We start from the raw sequence: 23,088 nt of genomic DNA, 5'->3' as shown, positions 1-23,088 counted from the left end.
AGGCGTGAGCCACTGCATCTGGCCCAAGTGGGTGAATTCAACCTAAGTCAACTCATTGATCCATTAAATGCAGGGATTTGATTGATTCATCTCTATAATACAGATCATCTGTAGTATTACATGATTCTAACTAGAGACAGTGTGAAAAGAGACAGAAAGGACAGGAGAATCTTGGGAAATGGCCCAGATTTTCAAGGGCTGGGACATTCTCCAGAGCATACGTGCTTCCCAGATGCTCCTGTGCACATGAACCCTGGGGATGTTGTTGGATAGAGGATGGCAAGGCCCACGACTCTACATTTCTAATGAGCTCCCAGGTAATGCTGCTGGTGCTGCTCTGTGGACCACTCTGAGGAACAAGGTGAGAGCAAGTGTTGAGAATGGAGGAATGAGATCGTAGAAAGACAGTATCCCTAGGGACTGGAGGAACCTTCTGAGATGTTGAAAGGGCACATTGTACTGTTTGTTTTAATGACAGTAGGATAATGGCAAGATCTAAAGCAGAGAGAACTTTCCCCCAGGGACAGAAGTGTAGAAGGTAAAAAATGCTAACCAGGAAGCCTGGGCTCAGGGTGCTGGAGTGTGTTCTCAGCCCTAGATGCACCATTGGAATGGTCTGGGAGTTTTAAAAAGTGCCCATGCCTGGGTTCCAATCTCCAGAGATAGGATTCAATTGGCCTGCCATGGGGCCCTGACTATTGCTAATTTCTAAATGCTCCTTAAGTGATTCATCCTTACAGTCAGGATGGAGAGTTTGCGGGGGCAGTGATTTTGCTGATTACTTTCTCCTAGGTGGCTACTTCCTCTCCCCTCCAGACTGTTCTAGCCTTACTAACCCAAGGCCACTCTAAGGAGCTTGATTGAATGGTCATTGCAGGCTGCGCTCAGATTACTGTATCAATGGGCTCTTCCGGCCAACATGCTAAATCTTCTGGTGAAAGCTCTGAGTTTTATGTTGGGAACATTTTTTTCTACCAGTTCTACTTGGAATCTGTCTTCCTTTGGGAAAGTCAAAGGCACCCTCTGTCTATTCTCCTTTCCTGTTTACTATTTCAAAACTTTCTCCCAGTTGCTGGAAACTCGGAGCCAGAATTATGCAACAAAATGTTGCCAGCTGGGGCCAGAACTGAAATATAAAATTGTTTTTTTAACTCTGTTTTGCTCCCAATATGTAAATTATACTTGGGAAGAACTTTCTGGAAAGGAATTTTTAGTCATTTAGATCTACGCAAAATTGATTATAATATTCTATAGGTATGCAATACCATGGTACACAGAGTTTAATACTCTGCATCTGAAGTAAGTCTTTAGTTTGAGATAACCTGAGAAGGGGAGCCCACAGAGAGGGCGAGGTCTTCCGTCGGAGAGGTCCCACCATTTTTGATCCATTGGAGGTGAATACAAGACGTAAATCGTGAGGTATCATTCACGCATTTGTTCATTCCACAGACACTAAGGATGGTACTGTGCTGAGATGGGGAACACAGAGTGACTCAGACCAGCAGGCTTGGTTCCTACTCTCACAGAGCTAGGCTAGGTGGGAGAAGCTGACATCACACAAAAACACATTTAAATAAATAGAAAATCAAAACCGTGAGTAGTGCCAAGTGGGCACACACAGGGCATCTGTCCTGGGCCTGGCAGGAGGTCAGGGATGATCTCCATGCAAATGAGACCTCTGAACCAAAACCTAAAAAATAATCAGGAGTTAACTAGGCAAGCAGGAGAAGGAAGACCCTGTGACAGGAGGGAGCAGGAAGAGCCCGAGGGACCTGAGAAGTCAAGAGGCTGGAACTGAGTCCAAGAGGAATAGCGCTGCCAAGGCGCTGCAGAGCTAAGCATATAATGTGGCTAAGCACACACACACACACACACACACATACACACACACACAGAGGCAGGGATTCTGCAGCCATGGGGCCAAAATAAATTTAAAAATTACTCTCAATGCTCAAGGTACACACACACCATACACACATACACACATGGGCAGGGACTCTGCAGCCATGGGGCTAAAAAAATGTAACAATTTCAATGCTCAAGAGACACACCACACACACACACAAACGGGCGGGGACTCAACAGCCATGGGGCTAAATAAATGTAAAAATTACTCCCAGTGCTCAAGAGACACACCACACACACCACACACACACGGGCAGGGACTGTGCAGCCATGGGGCTAAATAAATGTAAAAATTACTCTCAGTGCTCAAGAGACACACACACTACACACACAGAGGCAGGGACTCTATAGCCATGGGGCTAAATAAATGTATAAATTACTCTCAATGCTCAAGAGACACACCCCACACACCACACACACGGGCAGGGACTCTGCAGCCATGGGGCTAAATTTAAAAATTACTCGCAATGCTCAAGAGACACACCACACACACACACGCAGGGACTCTACAGCCACGGGCTAAATAAATGTAAAAATTACTCTCAGTGCTCAAGACACACACACAGCTCTTACACACACACACATTTGGGCAGGGACTCAGCAGCTATGGAGCTAAATAAATGTAAACATTACTCTCAATGCTCAAGTGTAATTGTATTTTTTTTTTTTGAGATGTCATTCTGTTTCCCAGGCTAGAGTGCAGTGATGTGATCTCAGCTCACTGCAGCCTCAACTTTTTGTGATCAGGTGATCCTCCCTCCTCATCCTCTTGAGTAGCTGGGACTATAGGGGTATATCACTATACCCAGTTAACTTGTATTTTTTGTAGAGATAGGGTGTCTCTGTTTTCCAGGCTGGTCTCAAACTCCTGGGCTCAAGCAGTTTGCCCGCCTCGGCTTCCCAAAATGCTGGGATTGCAGGCATGAGCCACTGAGCTGGTGATAATATTCTTAAATGCATTTGTGTGAGTGTGTGTAACATATCAGAAGGAAAAGAATTAGGCTTCTCTCAGCACTGCCCCGCAAGGGCCGTTCTCAGAATCAGGGGGAGGGCTCAGGACAGCCCCCCTGATGCTGGCCCTGGAGTTGCTCTTCCTGCCCTGGCCAGGTCAAGTGGCTTTAAACTCCTACCCTCTATTCCTCAGAATCCTATCACCTTGCAGGCCCTTCCCCCCACCGCAGGCTCCCCTCTGACTCTTTTCTAAACTGTGCAGTACGATCTCCAGACACCAAGCAGAGAATTCAAACTCGTCAGTGACATTGTCTCCTGAGCACTGCTTCTGAGGAAGAGTTCCTACACACTGCATTCATTTCCCCAGTTCATGCATAAATGCATTTACAAAATATGCTGCTTTGTGAACGACACAAACCTTCTATTGGCTTTAAGAAAACGGATCTACAACCAGGCTTTATTTGTGGGCTCTTTCTGAACGTGGCCCTGTAGACATGAGACGAAGTAACATTGCAGGGCCTTTTATGCGGGTCCTCAAAGAGGGCCCCACCCTGGAAATAAAGAAATGGCCACAGTCGCCCTGTCTCTCTAATCAGTTCATGGTATTCAGCTTTGACAGCATTGTCCAGAGGCTGAATTCAGTCTTGGGGGCCTCCATCTGGGTTGCGGGGGGAGGGCATGGGGGGTAGGGGTGGGGAATACAGAAGTTTCTGCAGGCTGTGTGAAAAGCAGCCTCCCAGCCAGCTTCTGGTCGTTGCTCCCAGAGGCCTTCTTTCACTTAGTGATGGAATCCAGCATACAAACAAGGTCAAGGAGCTTTGTGAGCAAGAGAGTGACATTTGCAAAGGGAGCGAACCCTTCAGCTGGGAGCTCGCGGGGGCAGGACTAAGGGGCATGTGATCAGGAGGTGATGTCACCCAGGATTTCCACAAAGGAAAACGTGGCCTTTTCTTTGGGAAGATAGATGACATCAGCCTCTCAAATGGGGGCTGGGTCCATTTTATCCTCCTTTTAGCTATTAATGAGATTTCTGAAGCCTTGAGAAGTTTCAGAAATTAGTTTGAAGAGAACATTTTAAAAACCATGTTAAGATCTTTTATGACTGGCTCGGTTTGGATGTAAGCCAGTGCCTTCTTGACTACCTGTGGGCATGAAGCACTGTACCAAAGGGCTTTTAAAAAACATCCTTAGAGCACTGGCAGAAAACTGCCATGAGGTCAGCAGTGTTTCTCTTAAAGTTAGACCTTCGTTCCAGGTATCTTCTTTCAAATGGTCTTTCATTAGTCTTGGTTTATCACTGGTCTTTCAGGGGAATTCCTTCTCATTCAAAAATTTTATTCCTTTTGTGGCTTAGAGTACATGTAGTAGGATTTCTGGGAGGTTCACCCTTTGAAGACAAAGGTTTTATCTTTTGTAATTCTGTTATCCACTTGTCTTGTGTAAGAATGCCTTAGGGTGTGAGGGTGGGTAAGCTGGGCTATAGGAGAAGATCGAGGCCCAGCCTATAATGAACAGGCAGCTACAACTGTGAATCATGTTAATTACGTGATTATTTACATGTCAATTACACATAACCTCTGCAAGCAGATATTTTTTGAGAACAAGTTTTTCATTCATTCAGCCAACCAGCCAGCACATATTTTGGGCTTGGTGTCTGAATATAGACAGTATTAATTTTCTTGGGCTGTCATAACAAAAATGCCACAGACTGGGAGGTTTAAGCAACAGAAGTGTGCTGTCTCACAGTTCTGGAGGCTGGAAGTCCAAAGTCAAGGTGTCAGCAGGGTTGTTTTCTCCTGAGGCCTCTCTCCTTGGCTTGTGGATGCTGCCTTTTCCCTGTGTCCTCACATGGTGTTTTCTCTCTGTGTGTTCATCCTGATGGCTCTGTATGTCCAAATTTGTTCCTTACAAAGACACCAGTCAGATTGGATTAGAGTCCATTCAGCTCCATTTTAACTTAATCACCTCTTTTTAAAGGCCCTATCTCCAAAGACAGTCACATTCTGAGGTCTGGGAGTTAGAACTTCAATGTATGAATTTCGGCAGAGATACAATTCAGCCCATAACAGAAAGGAAGCAGATCACATTCTTGACTTTGGGGAGTTAGTCATCGGGTAGGCAAGGCAGGCAAACCAAGTGTAGAAATATATACATAATCCAGGACGCCATGGGAATGCAGAAAAAAATAGCTAGGTCAGCCTGTGGGATTTCAAAGGACCCTCCAGGCAGCTTTGACATTTGAACTGAGTTTTAAAGAATGGGCAAGAATTGATCAGACAAATATCTGGGAGAGGAAAGCATTTCTAAGTAGAAGCAGCAAGGCATGAGGGTACAAAAGTTTTGCAAAGTGCAAGTCCTTCAGCTAGACCACACATTCTCTGCATTCTCCACTGGCGAAGTATCAACTCCAAGGAGGTAAAATTGGCTCTTGGTAAGGGGATTAAGAAATTCTTACTCTTTAATGTATAAAGCATAAAGATATACAGTACATAACAGATATACAATATACTTGTATTAAATTTTCATGGTTGAGAATTTGGAAAAAAATGTCTGAACAATCTCCTCAGGGGGCTGATAATGAAGAAAAGGTGAGAAGCACTAGGGAAAGGGAGTGATAGAAGTTGAGGCAGGACAGGTTATCAGAAACCAATTGATAAGAAACATTGCCAGAATTTGGATTTTATTCTGCCATCAGGGAAAGACCACCGAGGATTTTTAAGTGGGAAATTCAGTGATGCAAACACAAGTACACTTTAGAATAAGAGTTCTGGTAAGTAGAGGGACGCCTAAGAAGAGGAAGAGACTGAGAGTTTGAGTGACTCATTAGGAGGCTATTATATCAGGGAGAAAAGAAATGAGTAGTGGGTGAGGCAGTGTATTAAAGAGCTGTTTAGGGCCGGGCACAGTGGCTCACACCTGTAATCTCAGCACTTTGAGAGGCCAAGGTGGGTGGACCATGAGGTCAGGAGTTTGAGACTGGCCTGACCAACCCCATCTCTACTAAAAATACAAAAATTAGCCAGGTGTGGTGGTGCGTGCCTGTAATCCTAGCTACTCAGGAAGTTGAGGCAGGAGAATAGCTTGAATCTGGGAGGCAGAGGTTGCAGTGAGCCAAGATGGCAGATCTGATGGTGGAGTAGATGTGTGTCAGTCTGGGAGAGAGAAGAAGGAATCATGGACAGCTCCAGCTTTCCTGTGGTATATGATTTGACACATGTTGGTGCCATTATTCATAGATAGGAAATCCCAGAAAAAGACCATGTTTGGGGGAAAATTGTGAGCTCCGATTTGAACATGCTGCATTTGAGATGTTCAGGGGATGTATCCTTTCAGCAATGGCCGGTGTGAGTATAAAAATTAGGTGAGGATTTGGGCCAGAGAAAGAGACTTTGGAATAAACTATGTGTTGGTGAATTTGGATTGGGAGCATGATGACATATATATCCAAAACTGTGCAAGATATTTTTAGGCATATGAAAGAAATACCACGTTAGTCTTTGTCTTCAAGCTGTGCATGATCAGTTAGGAAGCAGGTGTAGAAAACTAACAGAAGTGCTGAACTGTAAGGTGCCTATTGCAAGGCTCGTGAGGAGGCTGGAAGTCACTGGGAAAAATCTTCACGGACTCTGTGAGATTTTAGAGCCCTTGAAGAATGATCAGGGCAAGAATTGACAGATGGTGCCTGGATCAGCATGAGCAAAGAAAGAGATAGAAATAAGCCTGATGTAATGAAGACAATGGGGTATGAGGCTTCATAGACCTCCTGGGCTAGATTCTTTAAAACTCTCAAAGCCAGCCAGACAAGTGTGAACTTAATGTAGTAAGGAAAAGGGAACCACTGTTGTTTTAGATAGTGGAGTGGGAAATGTCAAGGGAGGAGATTACAGTTGGAGAAATCATAGATCACAGTGATAAAGGCAACCCCAGGGGACTATTCTGGGTCGTGGATACTGAGAGCGGGGAATAGAGGTCTGCAGAGCCAAGACAACTGACGATCAAAGGGGAGTAACATTCTGATAAATCCTCAGCAAAGACACTCAAGGGCTATGTGGCCAGTGCTGTGATAAATCCTGGCCCAGAAAATATTAGACCAATTGCCACATTCTCTCTTCCTAATAATTTCTTCAAAGTTATAACTTTGAAATACAGACTCATGATTACCTGAGTTTTCCAGTTTGAAAATGATTTTAGGAGTCTTTTTTGTTATTGAACAAGCAACTTTTGTTGAACAAAAAATTTTATTGAACAAAAAAATGTTGTTCAATTTAAAATTTTTATTATTGTATGTCCTTGATGCCACGTGGTGAAATAATTCACAACAATCTGGAAGTATGATGATGGGCAATGGAAGTGATTTATGAATTGTGGTCAGCAAAGATTCTAGGGCAGGTTCACAGGGCTGAACTGTGAATCACACTGTCTGGTTCTAATCTCAGGCACAGACCTTTCTCTCCGTAGGTGATGAAATTGCTTTCACAGTGTCGCTTCCTGCTAGGCTGTGATAGACATAACGTCACACAGAGAGAAATGGTAAAGTACCCATCCATCCGCCTCCAAAGTAACCTCAAGAATGTGATGTCAGATAAAGAAATCCTGCTTGGTTTTGGTAAAAATTTAAGTAAAAGAGAAGCTTTTAAAAACAACCAGCTCTGTTTAAGTTAAGAGATATTTCCCTAAATGCTGACTGTTCTTTCTCTCACATTTATATATGCTATATCCCATCCTGCGTATGATGGCTTTTTCAGCCTATTTGATATTTTGGGCTTTTGTCTTTGTGATAGTCTTAAAATATTTTTAAGCATGGAGACTGGAAATGAGTTCCATCTTAGTGTGGAACCAAAGCACAGGTTTCTGCGTTGTGATACTGAGTCTGATTTTTATTTATGACAAATTTTCGCATCTTTTCTGCAAAGAAATTCTTAATGGACGATGCTGATTAAGAAATCTGTTCTAAATAACTCCTTGTTGTAAAGTTGGGATAATGACCAAGAAAATCCTGCAGTTCTTTTGGCCTTGACTTCAGAGCTTCTCCAGCAAGGTCCCAGTGATCAGAGGCAGCATTAAAGCTATGCATATGCAGACCTTTCAGAATGAGTGGAAAAGCTCACTCCTGACATTTCTACCTCCTTGACGACAGCAGTAAATACACATCCACACAGTTGACCTTCATCTCATGTTGGCTCTGAGTCTCGTCACCAGCAAGGGCCTCTCAGGAGTCTCGCCTCCCCATTCCCATGTCACCACTGTTTGAAAAAGTTGGAGTTCTATTTCTATTGCCACTCTTTGAAACCGTTATAAAAAGAAAAAAAAAAAATAACCCTCAAACCACCATGACCTTCCCAAATCATAGATTGCACAATTTGTAATCACAGTCCTTGAGATCTGGGCCAAAGGAAGGGCTTTCTCGAAACTTCTGTTTGTGTTCTCAGTCCCTGGCAACAATATCCCAGATAGAGGAATGCATGTACTTTGCAGGGGATTCCACACTTTTTCGTATGACACAAAAACTGAAACCACACTTTTTTTTTTCAGTTTCAAATATCATAGCAACCAAAAATGAAGTGTAAAACTGAGTTCTAAGCCAACTCAGAACAAATGTGACGTTCAGCGTAGAACCTGAATTTTTGTCCCCAGAGGTTTCTCTTTTTGACCATTGACTTAAATGTTGCCATATTTGTCTCAAACATTACATATCCAAGGGCTTGTTTTGTGTGAATGCACTGTGTACTCAGAGAAACAGAGGAAGCAATGCCAGCAGCATTGTCTCACAAACAGAAAAAATCTGGTGGAGGACAGTAACTGCCACTTATAAGAGTTAGTAGAATTTGATAATCTGTAGATCAGTAATGACTATAATATACTTTGTCCCTGATTTTTTTCTCCTTCTAGTTTCACAGGCTACTCACATAATAGACTATTTTGACCCTGTGTACCAAAATAACGAAATTGAAGGAATACAGGATAAATAATATAGATTTTACCACCTAAATGTAATCTTAAATTTATCTGAAGACATTATGATAAAAATAAACTATATTGCCATATAAAGAGTGAATGAAAATATGATTAAACGCTTAGTGCATTGGTTTAATTGACATCTCATTCACTATTACTGTTGTTGATGTTATCATTTTAAAACATGACTCTTAACATATGTAAATTAAAAATATGATCTCATGTCTCATCCCAATAATTCTCTGAAATGAGCATTATCATTCCCTTATTGTGGGTGAGAAAACTGAGGAAGGAACCTAAGAGAAGTTAAGTAATGTGTCCACACTCACGAATCCACCAAGCAATAGAATCAGAACACAAAACCCAGTGTGTGGTGTCAAACTCAAAGGCCATGTGATAAATAGCACCACGGTGTCTGAAAGCAAATAATTTTCCCCACAACTTTTTGTTGCAAAAAAAGATCAAATGATACCACAATGCAAAGAAGGTCAGAGCTTAGAGTAGGTAATTTTATAAATTCCTGTAATAATAAATATTTTTAAAGAGATATGTGCAGTTTTTCCCAAGTAAATGGTGATCTAGTTTCAAAGGCTTCCCACTAAATGATACAATTCATTCTTTCTTCAGGTTCAAGTAGCAATAATATGTGGGTTGTAGTGGAGGGGTGCATTGCTTGGCAAAAGACAAGTTCCAAATAGCTAATGTTATTTGCAATCCTTAAACACAATTTCTGCTTTATTACTCATTTATAAAGTGCTGTTCTGGAGCTGCTATATGTTGCTGATGGAATTGACTGATCTGGGAGAAACCACGGAGATCATCTAGTCAGTTACCAAGGTTTAGTTACACAAAGTCGCTTACAAGAGGGAGAAGTTATATTAAAGTGAAGAGTGAAAGGGTAGCTGCCCCCGGAACAGCTTGGCCGGGCTGGGGTGGACCATGGGACCGGGGTGGAGCATGTGAGGATTTGGGTAGTTTAGTTGTTTTGCTTTCCCTAAGCTAAGGACCCAGGCTGGCTGGATGCAGGATTTGCCCTGCGAGGGGCCTGCAGCACGGGATGTTGTGATCACAGAAAACAACCTTGAGGTTCAGATTTGGACAGAGTTTAAAGGGTCACAGAACACCACTGCCCTGGACATGGTGCTGCCCACATGTGTCCATTTCCCTGGGTGGAGCCCACTCCCTGCAGAAGGAAGGTTAGAGGTTGGGGGAGGTGAGGGAAGGAATCAGGGAGAGGCCTGCAATGTAGGGCCCTGGAGGCTCTTTTTCCTGTGAGAGCCCTGTGTACCAAAATAATGAAATTGAAGGAATGCAGGTTTGAATAAATATTTCTAAATAGAAGTATGACTGTTGAACTTGGAAATTGCCTACAGAGAACATGTTTTCTCTGTCTTTGTTTGAGGGATTTCATAAAGAAGCTTTCAGTAGCCTTCGGCATGACGACTTATTTCAGGGGAGATTAGTACAGTTATCTTAGTCTCATTTCTTTCCTTGGATCTTTTTATACTAAACTGTGTTTAGAAGTCTTCAATCATTTCAAAAATATCTCAGGAGAGGGAAAAGAGATTGATCAAATGATTGATTTCTCCTGAAGAATTGTAAGCAAGGGATTTCTACTGGGAAACCATTTTTTAATTTGATTGAAATTAGTAGCTTAAAAGGAAACTGATAAGGTTAATCAGAGTGAAAAGATGACAAGATTGGCTAACTTCTCTGGGTTACGATGAAAGATAGTATCCTTTTATACAGGAAATTAAATTTATATTACACAGAAACTCCAAAATTATGGGTTTTTTGGATTTCTTTCTCTTTGATGATGTACTAAGGGGAAACACATCAGTATTTAGATCTAGGCCATCTTAGATAGTCAGATGGCTATGACAGTCTTAACTTTGAATATTTATATGACATCTTGAATAGGAATGTAAAGGTCATTTTACAGCAGTTAACAGCATTGATTTCTAAGCTTCTTGTATCTGTTTTCCAAGTCACTGACTTCATGCAATGACTTATTCTTTCATTCTTTTTTATTGTGTCTCTACCATTGAAACCTGACGTTCTACTTTATATCCACTGCTGTATATAAATTAGTCGAATAAAATGGATTATCACAAAATATGGGGCAGGGATGAAGTCTTTGTGGAACATGAAACTTTCTAAACCTTTATTGACTCTCAAATGCTAACAATTGTTATGACTTAACTCCCTGGTTCTCGGGTTTACCTATTTCTTCCTGATGTGATACCTGGCCTTGTATTTGCTGCTAGTTTTCTCAACAGTAGACCTTTTCTATTTTCATGAAAATTTTATCCTTGACCAACCATCTTCTAAATCTCAAGATGACAAATAGGAAGTAATAATTAAAAGATAAATACAGAAAGTTTACAAATGCACACTCTTTGAATACCACAGAAATAGTTGTTACCATTTTGTACCTACCTGGGAATTTGGCCACCTCATTTATCAGGAAAAGAATGAGGATATATTAGCTTCCTAGGGCTACTGTAAATAAGTACCACAAACTGGGTGGCGTGGGACAATAGAAATTTATTCTCTTTATTCTGGAGGCTGGAAGTCCAAAGTCAAGGTGTTGGCAGGGTCATTCCTCTGAAGGCTCTGGGGAAGACCCTTCCTTGCTTCTTCTAGCTTCTGATGATTGATGGCTGTCTTTGGCTTTCTAAGACTTGCAGATGTATAATTCCAATTTCTGTATCTATGCACACATGACCTTCTTCCTTCTTGGTGTCTGGGACCAAATTTCCCTCTTCGAATTAGGAAACCAAGGATATTGGATTCCAGTTCCACCCCAATCCGGTATGACCTCATTTTAACTTGATTACATCTGCCAAGACTCTTCCCTCCAAAAAGGCCACAGTCACAGATTCCTGGTGGGCATAAGTCTGGGGGCACAGCGTTCAACCCAGGGGCAACTCTCTCCTCTCCTGGAGTCACCATGTTTTGTCCTCTTCTTCCTTTTTTCTGTCTTCTTTCTTCCTTCTTTTTTCTCAGGGAAATTTTATGTTCCTTGGCCTTTATATTACTTGATTTTCTTCTGTGATTTCATCTCGTGATCACTCCAGTTTGTGTCTCCATCCTCACAGAATACATGCTATCTGACCAAATCCCTCAGAAAATTCATCTGCACATGCTTCATGTCCTTATGAATTTGAGGAGCTCCACCCTTGGCCTTGTGTTCAGAGAGGACTAGTGACCCCAGTAGGACAGATGCCTATCACTTGGCCACACACCTGTGAAATGTTGAGGAATTAACTGGTAACATCAAACCAGGAATTACTGACTTTTTGTGGTTCTCATTACATGTCAGTCACCTTTGAACAACTTTGGCCATTTTAAGGAGCCCACCACCATGCCCAGCTAAGTTTTTATATTTTTAACAGAGACAGGGTTTCACCATGTTTGCCAGGATGGTCTCAATCTCCAGACCTTGTGATCTGCCTGCCTCGGCCTCCCAAAGTCCTGGGATTATAGGCATGAGCCACCATGCCCAGCCCACAAGCTGCCTTTTTACACAATGAGGGCAAACTGGCCTCGCCAATGAGGCACATCTCAAGGTCTTGTGGAACAGAAAGAGTTTTTATTTTTAAGTTATAGAAAAAAGCTAGTAAAATATAAATTGACCATTTTAGTGGAGCATGTGAACATCGTCACTAATTATGTTTAAAATTTAATTATCTTTTACCGTGCCTTGGCTTTTTGGCTTCGTTTTAACAGCAACTGTTGATTTCTCAGGCATTTCCTTTAGGAATGAAAGGATAAGGGTGGGAGGGTGTCGGTGTTGGGTCACTTCTCTCTTCCTTTTCTCCCATCCTCGTTGGGCTTTAGCCATGTCAGTTTCAAGATGTCATTCCTCCTGATGCCATCAGTTTATGGCATATAGTTTCAGGAAAATGCCAGGCGCAAAGCGGTGACTGCATTTGAGCACTCACAGGGCAATACAGCCTTTACTTTTTAAACTTTGTGCCTCGGATTCCATTTAGCTGTTTCATTGCTGGTTTGCTTTTATTAAAGCTCTTATTAAAAACACACAGATATGAACTTAAAGATAGTACCTACATAGAAGGTTATTATTAAATGTTTCGGTACTGGAATTTTATAACTCATGGTTTGTTTTGGACAAAAACCAAAACAATATTAGCAAAGTTCTTTTATGAAGGTATTTTAAGTTATCTACACAAGTAAGCAGGTTTAGCAACAGCTTGTAACTCTTGGTTGTTATGAGTTCAGCAGATCAATGTGCTTCCTACAGATAAAGCAAGCACTTCCTTTCAGCTGATGACTGAGAGTTTGGAGGAAAATCAAGTCAAACAGATGATCAGTCACCAGTACTAAAACTTTTATAAAGATTAACTCTTTAAAACTGAAAAACATAGGCTTCTCTTCAGGGCATTATTTTATTCCAGTTCAGCTGATGTCTAATGATGTATTCTGTTAGATTTTGCCTCAAAGTCAATTAAAAGAGTTTTGCTTTGTTTACGTTTTCCAGGTTGCTATGGTGATTGTCTTCGGTGGAGGGACAGGACAGTAATGAGGGCAGTGTTCATCATTGTTAGTTCCATGCCTTTGAGCCGAAGTTCTCGGCAAGGCATAGGGGAGAGAGAACAAGAAGTGGAGGTCAGGATGGGGGTGGGTTGGTGTCAGAATAGGGTTTTGCACCCACATCTGCCATTCAGTAAGTGATATGAGCATGTTCCACAGCTTTCTTGAACCTCACTTTGCTCACCTCTACAATGGGCCTGACATTATCATTGTTACCTGCCTCATGTTGTCATGATTAATTTCAAATAAAATAATGCATTTCAAATAAAAATAATTCAAATAAAATGAAAGCACTTGAGAACTGAACTACCATACAAATATGGATTGTCTTTTAAAAAATTTCTATGCACTTTAATGAACAACCAATTTCTTACCTCTTCTTGAGCTATTCATGATAGCTTTTTAGCTAGTAATTCTTCTAGCTCCAAGTCTTTGTCTCAAATCTGGGGATAAAGTCTTGTGAAGATACAAAACACGGCCAGGTGTGGTGGCTCATACCTGTAATCCCAGCACTTTGGGAGGGAAAGGTGGATCACTTGAGCCCAGGAGTTCAAGACCAGCCTGGGCAATATAGCAAGACCCTGTTTCAAAATAAAAGAGTAAAAAAAATGTAAAGATAGAATACATAGCATGTATGAAAGGATTATGATATGTACAACATTTAGCTAAAAACTTTGGATTGTTCCATTTATTCTATGTAACAACCCTATGAAGTAACTATTCATACTGCTGTAGAGGAAAGAAAGGTTAGATTACTTATCGAGGAACTATCACAGCCAGTTTAGGAACCCATTTATCTGAACCACAGCCCATGCTTCCTCTGTTACACTATAATGTTTCCAAAAGTTTTGCAATCTAACATGCCAATTAAGCAGTTCTAAAATCATGTCTACTCCATGAATACTTTCTCTTACCAAAGTGACAAAGAGCCACTGTGTCTATTTCTCTCAAAACTCTTTATTCCTCATGTCACTGTTCCCTTCTTGGTGGGTATTTTCATCTTTTTTATTTTTGAGATGGAGTCTTGCTCTGTCGCCCAGGCTGGAGTGCAGTGGTGCAATCTCGGCTCACTGCAACCTCCACCTCCTGGGTTCAAGCAATTCTCCTGCTTCAGTCTCCCGAATAGTTGCGATTATAGACGCACACCACGACACCCAGCTAATTTTTGCATTTTTAATAGAGACAGAGTTCCACCATGTTGGACAGTCTAGTTTTGAACTCCTGACCTCAGGTGATCTGCCCACCTTGGTCTCCCAAAGTACTAGGATTACAGGCGTCAACCACCACGCCTGGCTGGTATTTTCATCTTTTAAATTTTCTTCTTTATGTAGACCTAGAAAGGCTTTTCTAAATCATTGTCATCTATTTTAGATTACGAATGACCAGTTTTAAAAACTTCTCTATTTCTTTTACATTTTATTGTTCATTCAACCAGACAGGTAACCGGATGATGACAAGGATGTTGGTGGTCTAAACATCCCTGCCTGTGTTATTTCCTGATGGGTATTGGTTGATATAACTTCTTTCATTTCCAGACTTGTGTATTCTCCATCTCTATTTCCCATCCCTGTTTGTGATCCCTTTGTCATGCATCTAGAGTCACAAATATGACTGGTAATGGCATGATGAGATATTTATTCTTATTTGTAACTTACCAGTGATTAACATGTAAAGGATAGACTAGAATTCAGATTGTTTTCTTCAAATAAAACTTACTGAAATTACTCTTGGTAAACTGAAAGAAAAGCAAAAAGAGTTTAATAACTTGCAAGAAGACATGTGGGTAATAGCACTTTTTATGTCTATAAATGTCTTTCTTTTTTTCAAGAGATATTAAATACACTTGGCTTCTATAGCACTGCTTATATTATGGGCTGATGCTCAATAAACACTTATGAGTGAATGAATGAATAAATACATGGAATTGGGAAGCTATTTTATCTCTTTCAAATTTTAGAAATACAAAGAGAGTTAAGTTTCTACCATAATTATCAGAATTAACTTTACCTCCTAGTACTTTATAATTTTGACTAAAAATTACCACTAATCTATCCTATTTTGCATTTGCTGTGAATTTTTAAATCAAATGTTACCTTTTGATATGTTAAACCTCAGAGGTAGTGAGAGCATGAAGGAGAAAAAGAAAACTTCAGATATTTCAAGCCCTAACAGTTTCTTTCTCTCTTTCTCATAACCATACAATATTTTTCCTGACAGAGTATCACTTATAAAATTGAAATTTCTCCACTGGGCGTGGTGGCTCACACCTGTAATTCCAGTACTTTGGGAGGCCAAGGCGGGTGGATCACCCAAGGTCAGGAGTTCAAGACCAGTCTGGCCAACATGGTGAAACTGCATCTCTACTTTAAAAAAAAAAAAAAAAAAAAGGAAAAGAAAAAGAAATTTTTCTTTAAAAAACATACACACATGTGCTATTAACAAGAAATACTTAAAAATAAAATTTTGCTCAGTTTATTAAGCAAACCTTATTATTTGCTTTAAATCCTAGGAAAAAAGACATTGTGGGTCCATATAACTGTACTGTAATTTTTTAAAAACATTACTGAATGCCACAAATCTGTATTACCATTCCAGTTTACAGTGACTAATTTAAGGATATTAGTATCCTGTTATTTGCAAAGGAATTCACAAGGAAACCTAAAACAATTGGAAAAGACAATGGAAAAATGTTACACAGAGTTTTAGATGAATCAACTGTGGCAAAAAAAAATTGAATCAGATTGGCCGATGAACTAATGCTAAGTAAAAATGCAGAAATGAGCTATCTAAGCTTTCGTTTCCTTCTTATCTTTTATATCATGTGGCCATAAAGTTATTTTCCTCTAGATTTTTTCCATTGGATAATTTATTTGATTACCACTGATAGAAAGAACCATCTGAACTGAAAATGCAAGCTGAGAAAAAAATTTGAGTAACAGGCTTGGCTTACCTATAATGTATTTTAGTAAAAGGTGGTATATCTTAACATGAGTTACATGAGCCACTGTGTTGTACCAGTCCAGGAGCATCGTGTTATAGAATGTCCTGTGAGCAGTGCTCCCTGGATTTGGGCAGTGGTACAGGAGATATGGACAATCTGTGATGATTTTGGCTTCAGGAATATTTGCCATGTGTTGTTGTAGTCGGACAAATATTTTCTCATCTTTTATGGTACTTGTGTTTTTTTAAGATTCACCATAGTCTATAAACAATGTCAGCACATCTAATTTTAAACAGCTTTTTCATAGCCTTTAGAAATAAAAGCGGGAACTTTATAGGAAACAGGAAAGATATTGCTCTGTGCAATACATGTAAAGTCTGAAAATGCAGAGGTTTTCAAGTGCAAGGAGACTGAGAAGTCAAGAAGATAGTAGTGCTTTGAGCTAGAGTCAGATTTCTCTGCCGAATCAATATTCTTAGAATTCTCAGTGCTTCTTGGTGCAGTGGGGAATTCTGTATGGAGGTTTTCTTTTTTAACTCCTTAACTTTTAAAAGCTTTTCTTCTAACTCACTGTATAGGAGGAATTTGCATAGAGTGGATACTAGACAAGATCTCAGACTTGGTGTCTTACTTTAGAAGCCATGGTAGTTTAATGTCATTCATGTGAAAAATGCACATTTACTCATAATGGAGTGAGGAGGCACTGTTGTTTTTATTTATTTTATTTTATTTTTTAAATTATTATACGTTAAGTTCTAGGGTACATGTGCACAACGTGCAGGTTTGTTACATATGTATGCATGTGCCATGTTGGTGTGCTGCACCCATTAACTCGTCATTTTACATTAGGTATTCCCCCTAATGCTATCCCTCCCCCCTCCCCCACCCCACGACAGGCCCTGGTGTGTGATGTTCCCCTTCCTGTGTCCAAGTGTTCTCATTGTTCAATTCCCACCTATGAGTGAGAACCTGCAGTGTTTGGTTTTCTGTTCTTGCGATAGTTTGCTCAGAATGATGGTTTCCAGCTTCATCCATGTCCCTACAAAGGACATGGACTCATCCTTTTTTATGGCTGCATAGTATTCCATGGTGTATATGTGCCACATTTTCTTAATCCAGTCTATCATTGATGGACATTTGGGTTGGTTCCAAGTCTTTGCTATTGTGAATAGTGCCACAATAAACATACATGTGCATGTGTCTTTATAGTAGCATGATTTATAATCCCAGTAATGGAATGGCTGGGTCAAATGGTATTTCTAGTTCTAGATCCTTGAGGAATCGCCACACTGTCTTCCACAATGGCTGAACTAGTTTACACTCCTACCAACAGTGTTAAGAGTGTTCCTATTTCTCCACATCTTCTCCAGCACCTGTTGTTTCCTGACTTTTTAATGATTGCACATGAAAAGCTTTGAAGAATAAGAGCAGGCAATTGGAAGAATTTACCAACCAATAAAGAATATTCCAAAAAAAAGAATGAAAGAAAAAGAGGCCCGGAAATGTTAACGAGCAAAAAACGTTTTGTTATTCACCAAAAATTGCTGTTGGGAAACAAGATAATCTCTTTTCTAATTTTGTCTCTCACAAGCCTTCCTTAAATTTTACCTCTTCTGCAAAGTTTTCTCTTCCTCTCTGTACTGAAATCTCGGTCTGAATTCCTGCAAACAATGTGAGAGCCTGTGTGGTATAGTAATGAAGTACTAAGATACGACCAGATCACCTCAGTTAGTGTCCTAATATCAATTAACCTTGAAAAATCCACACCACCTCTGTTTGCACTGATTTGCTCATTTAAGAAATGGATCCTAACAGTACCTGCCTCATGTGGTCCTTATGAGTATTGAAACGGGAAATACATGGAGAGCTCATATGAGCACTCAATGAAAGGCGGCATTATTCTATTGTGTGCCGCAGGCTACGGCATTTGATTATTTGTTGTCATGGTCTGCCTGAATGGCTTTCTAAGGCATGACATATCAACATTCTTAAACACATGCTGTTGTCTTTTTCCTTGGTTGGATTTTTCTATATCCATTGTATTTTTTTTTTTTTTTAATGTCAGTTTCCTGAGTTAGGACCTATATCATTTACTTGTTTATTTCCTACAGTCTTTGGTACAAAGCTAAGGATTTTTAGCACCTAAAATTCTAGTTCTTAGATCTGCACGGGACTGCAGAATAATGTATTAGCTACAAGGATGCTGAAGACCCAGGGACCTGAAGTTCACGTCCACGGCTCACACAGCCCGTTGTACTTCCTACTATGTTATGTAATTCTTGCCTCATTATAATAAAGAAAATCTAAAATTAGAGTGACTTTTTTTAAAAATAAAAGTACAAAGGTTTGATATGGTAAGAAAAAGGATTGAGCATTATTGTACTAAATTATATATAATCAGTGTTTTATTTTTGGATGTATAAAGTTAATAAGTTGTAGCCATGATTTTTTTTCTCGTTGTTCTATAACTGCATAATTATAACTTTATTGTAACTTAATGGTTTTCTCCTAAATTAGGCATTGTATATTTTTGATGCACTTTCGGTGAGTTGAATTTGTGAATTATCTTCCATGGGCTGCTGCCCACTTTGAAATGACTGAGCTTTGCTGTTTTAACAGGTTGTGGTGGAGAGCTGTCTGGGGCCACAGGCTCCTTCAGCAGCCCCGGGTACCCCAACACGTATCCACCCAACAAGGAGTGTATCTGGTACATTAGGACGGCCCCAGGGAGTAGCATTCAGCTCACCATCCATGACTTCGATGTGGAGTATCATTCAAGATGCAACTTTGATGTCTTGGAGGTAGGAAGTGAGATGGTTTTTTCAGTACATCCCAAAGTTTGGGGTAGAACAGGAAATCACTGCCAAGATTCCGAATTCTTTCCAGTAGTCAGCAGTGTTCTATTCTTAGACATTTTAATGAGCATCAGCCCTTCGGTGATCATTTGGTAGACATGGGATTAATATGTGGTTCGGGTTTCCCTGAAGCAATGCCTGAAGGCCTTGGCTGCAGCTGAGTTAGGTGATGCCGGGAAGCAGGAGCCCAGGACCAGTGAGTGAAGGAAAGGGGGAGGGGAACCAGCAGAGGGAGCCCCTGGGGGCAACTTGGACTCTCTGTGCTGGGAGGCTCTGAAGGACCATACTGGAGGCACTCATCCCCCCACTCTGGTTCCCATTGGTAAGGACTGTGCTTGGGATGGCTCACACCTCACCCTTGCAGTCTGAGAAAGCTCCCACAGAAAAAGCATTCGCGTGGCGGAGCACAGGGACTGGCCCTGCCAACAAGCACAGCGACGGCCTGCCAGAGCTGCTGCTGCTCTTCAAGGGGCGCCAGGGCCATCTGCCTCAGAGGACTTTTGCAACAAAATGACCACCTAGGTAGCGTGAGGCATTTGAAGATGAAAATTTTCCCAGCGCTACTGCAAAGGGTGTGTCTCGGATCATTAAAATAGTCTTTGAGAATCTTGAGCCCAAAAGTTTATTATAATCAATTTTTAATTGCAGGAATCTAGTCATTAGAATATGCGTGTGTGTGTGTATATATATATATTTTTAAATATATAGTTTTAAAATATTTTGTTATAGTTTATAAAATTATATAAATATTTGTTATAATTATATAACATACTATATAATTACATTATTTATATAATCTTATATATTTTATAACATATATAGATGTCCCAGATATATGTAATATTATGTAGTGTATTATATACTTACATTATAAATTATAGTTAATTACAAATATTAACATTTATTATTATAATAAATTATATTGTTATATATTTTAATGTAAGTATACATATACTACATAATTATGTCATATGTTATATATAGTTACATATATGTAGCACGTTTATTATGTATACTTTGAACTTTGACCTGTCTGCAAACTTTAATGTCTTCCAAATACACACAAAAATCCTGTCACCTCAGCTCTAGGGACTGCTGTAGCACAGCATGACAAGGATTCTATATCCAGTAGAACCTAAATTCCATGAGGCTAGATATTTGTTTGCTTTGTTTTACTGCTATATTCCCAGCTCCACAGAGTACCTGGCAAATAGTAAACACTCAATAGAAGTTTGTGGAATGAATGAAAGCATCAAAGTCTCTGATTGGCACACCATAATAATGTATATTTAGGGTACTTTACAAAGGGATTTTTGCCTCCATGTTCTCATTTAAACATGAAATCATTCCATGAGGTAAGAGGGGAAGTTTATTCCCATTTTACAGTGGTCAAAACTAAGTCTCAAAAAGATTAATGGGTTTTTCCATGACCACATGGAAGGGGAGTGGAAGAGCTGATAACTGAAGCCAGTCACTGCTCAACACTCCAGTAAACCCTGAGACCATAGATGGGTGCAGGGTGCAAGGGGTTGATATGAGTAATATGGACGTTACAGGAAACTTTAACAAAAACTTTAATTATAAAACAAGTTCTTACCTTGAAAAGAAATGAAGTCATCCCCTCAGTGAGAATCACTGGGAATTACTTTTAGCAATTCATCACGAAATCATTCAATCACTACTTTCAGTAATTCATTACTTTCAGTAATTTAGTAAAGTCATGCTTCTCGGTGAGAGTCACTAGGAATTACTTTTAGTAGCTCTAAAAGACTTACCAGTTTTATCTCTGATTTCATTTACTGTAGCTCTACGGACAATTTGCTGTTGTCTGATGATAGAGCTACAGTAAATGAAATCGGATAGAACTAGAAAGTCTTCACGGAAGGACTGCTAGCGAGTCATGACTCCATCTCAGAGGAGAAACAAGGTGCCTCCTGAAATTCACACCCACAGCACAAAGTAGTACTGGCATCCACGTGCAGAATGTTCAGATGGCCTCGCTCACCAGCAAGGATATTGCTTGGTTGCACTAAACCCCTTATCACTTACAAAGGGCTGGTGGCGGATCTTCCACAGCTATGTGCCCTGTTCCAAACCCTTTATTTTCATACTCCAAAGTGCATGTGATTGTTGCCCACTTGGCAAAATATAAATGGGCCAGTTGTGTTTCGTGTGTCACGCCCATCGTGGGAGAAAGTAGAGACAGGGGCTGTTCCCTGAAAGCAGGCCTGGGGCCTGAGGGACGAAATCAGGGACTCCAGGCAGAAGCAGCTTTCAGGGAGAGTCCTATGCCTGACAGAAATGGCTGTGAGAAGACACATAGTCTGCTTGGGGCTTATTTTTATTACGACAAGCTGACATTGCAGTGGCCTCCCACATTCCACCAAAACCAGGGCTTGGGGGACTATTTTGAGGCCCTTAAATATTTGGGGAATTTTTTTTTTTTTCTGAAAGCTAAAATGAGCAACCCTCTGACACTTTGTTCAAAAGCCTTGTTTTGCTTTTCTGCAAATGCTCAACTCATGTGGAAACTGCTGTAATAAAATTGGGCTAATGGCGGTGGAATGGTTTTTTTCACCCCTCCCTAGCTGCCGATAACATGTTAGCAGTGGGTTTAAAGGTTGTTACCCATGGTGGGCATGTGATCTAAAAACTTTGCTGACTTTCTCAGCCTGCACGTGAGTGTAGGCAAGTGGGGCCTTACAGTCACTAAATATTGGGCTTACCTGGATTTCACAAAATTTATTCAGGAGTCATTTTTTCCCTCAAAAATCAGAGTCCAGAAACCAAACAGCCCGTTGCAAAAAGCAATAGCTGTTTGGTTACTCATAACCCCGGAATGCTGACTTGATTGTAACAATAAATGGAGCTAACAGAGCAGAAAGAAATGTTCAAAACAGATTAAAACCATAGGCTTTGAAATGTTCTCCCTCCTGAGCATTTGCTAAAACACATTTTTAAATCTGTGATCATCAGACCACTTCTTTTCCCCCCAAAGTTTAGTCATATGCTGTAGTTGAATGAACCACGCCCTGAAATGCTTTCCTTCTTTTTCTTCTTTCGAAGAGTCATGTGCTAACTATCGATTTTATTTGTGGAAGCCAGAAGGACCATTGTTTCGGTCATGGAAACACTCTGCCTGATTTCGCTTTAATCTCTGAGAAAGTCTTTAGAGAGATTCTGAACTGGCATCAGGCAGAAAAGGAAATCCACTCCTTGAAGCAGTAAACCAGGACAATTGCTTGGTGTGGACAGTTAGCTCGGTCTGGCCTCTCTGCGATAGGCTTTTGTGAGCTCAGCCTTGCAAGAAGGGAAGCAAATAATGTCCAAAGTGGCAGTGTTTATTCTTCTAGAGGCTTCTAGGTCCAGCCAACTCATACCCATTATGTTTGTGATCTCAAGGGGATGTATGAGCAGAGAAAACAAAGAATATTTTGCCGATGTGCGAGTTTTCTTTGTTAGAACTTAACACTTGCGCTCAGTGGTCTCTCCAAATACGTGCTGTTGATTGGGCTGGGGTGATTGGGAACACATGCTGTCAGTTTCATGCTCTGGGGACTGTTCCCTAGGCGAGGGGGTAGGGAGATCTTGAAAATGGGAAAGAAAGCTGACTCTACACACCAAGCAAGCTTGCTTCTGCCATTTGCATATGTGTACGTGTCAGGGGCCACACAGGGCTCTTCCTAAAGTCCTGCTTTTGATGGGACTTGGGGGGAGTGCACAAACATCAGCTCCTCCTAATAAAAATAAGCCTGAAGCAGTTGGTCTGCTTCATTCCTTTGCAATTACTGTCCTTGTGCTCAGCCCTCTGTGGAACAGCAGTTTCATTCATTTTGGCCTTTCCCGGATGGCTGGGGGGAATTAATCACACAAAGAAATCATTATAGATTCAAATCACACACTCCTCCCCAAAGTAGGCTTCTT

At 40.6% G+C, this 23,088-nt stretch overlaps 1 protein-coding gene across 1 annotated transcript in view; it reads left to right on the top strand.

Moving 5' to 3' along the window:
• CUBN (cubilin) overlaps positions 1-23,088 on the top strand; it is a 315,954-nt gene that overhangs the window by 125,842 nt on the left and 167,024 nt on the right. Inside the window, exon 29 of the mRNA XM_050805391.1 lies at positions 18,929-19,110. Coding sequence (XP_050661348.1) covers positions 18,929-19,110 — 182 coding nt within the window. The remainder of the gene's footprint in view (positions 1-18,928; positions 19,111-23,088) is intronic.

Source organism: Macaca thibetana, chromosome 9 (assembly GCF_024542745.1).
Source record: "Macaca thibetana thibetana isolate TM-01 chromosome 9, ASM2454274v1, whole genome shotgun sequence".
Taxonomy (NCBI): Eukaryota; Metazoa; Chordata; class Mammalia; order Primates; family Cercopithecidae; genus Macaca; species Macaca thibetana.
Note: the sequence above shows the minus strand (reverse complement) of the source record. Positions and strands in the feature narration are given on the sequence as shown.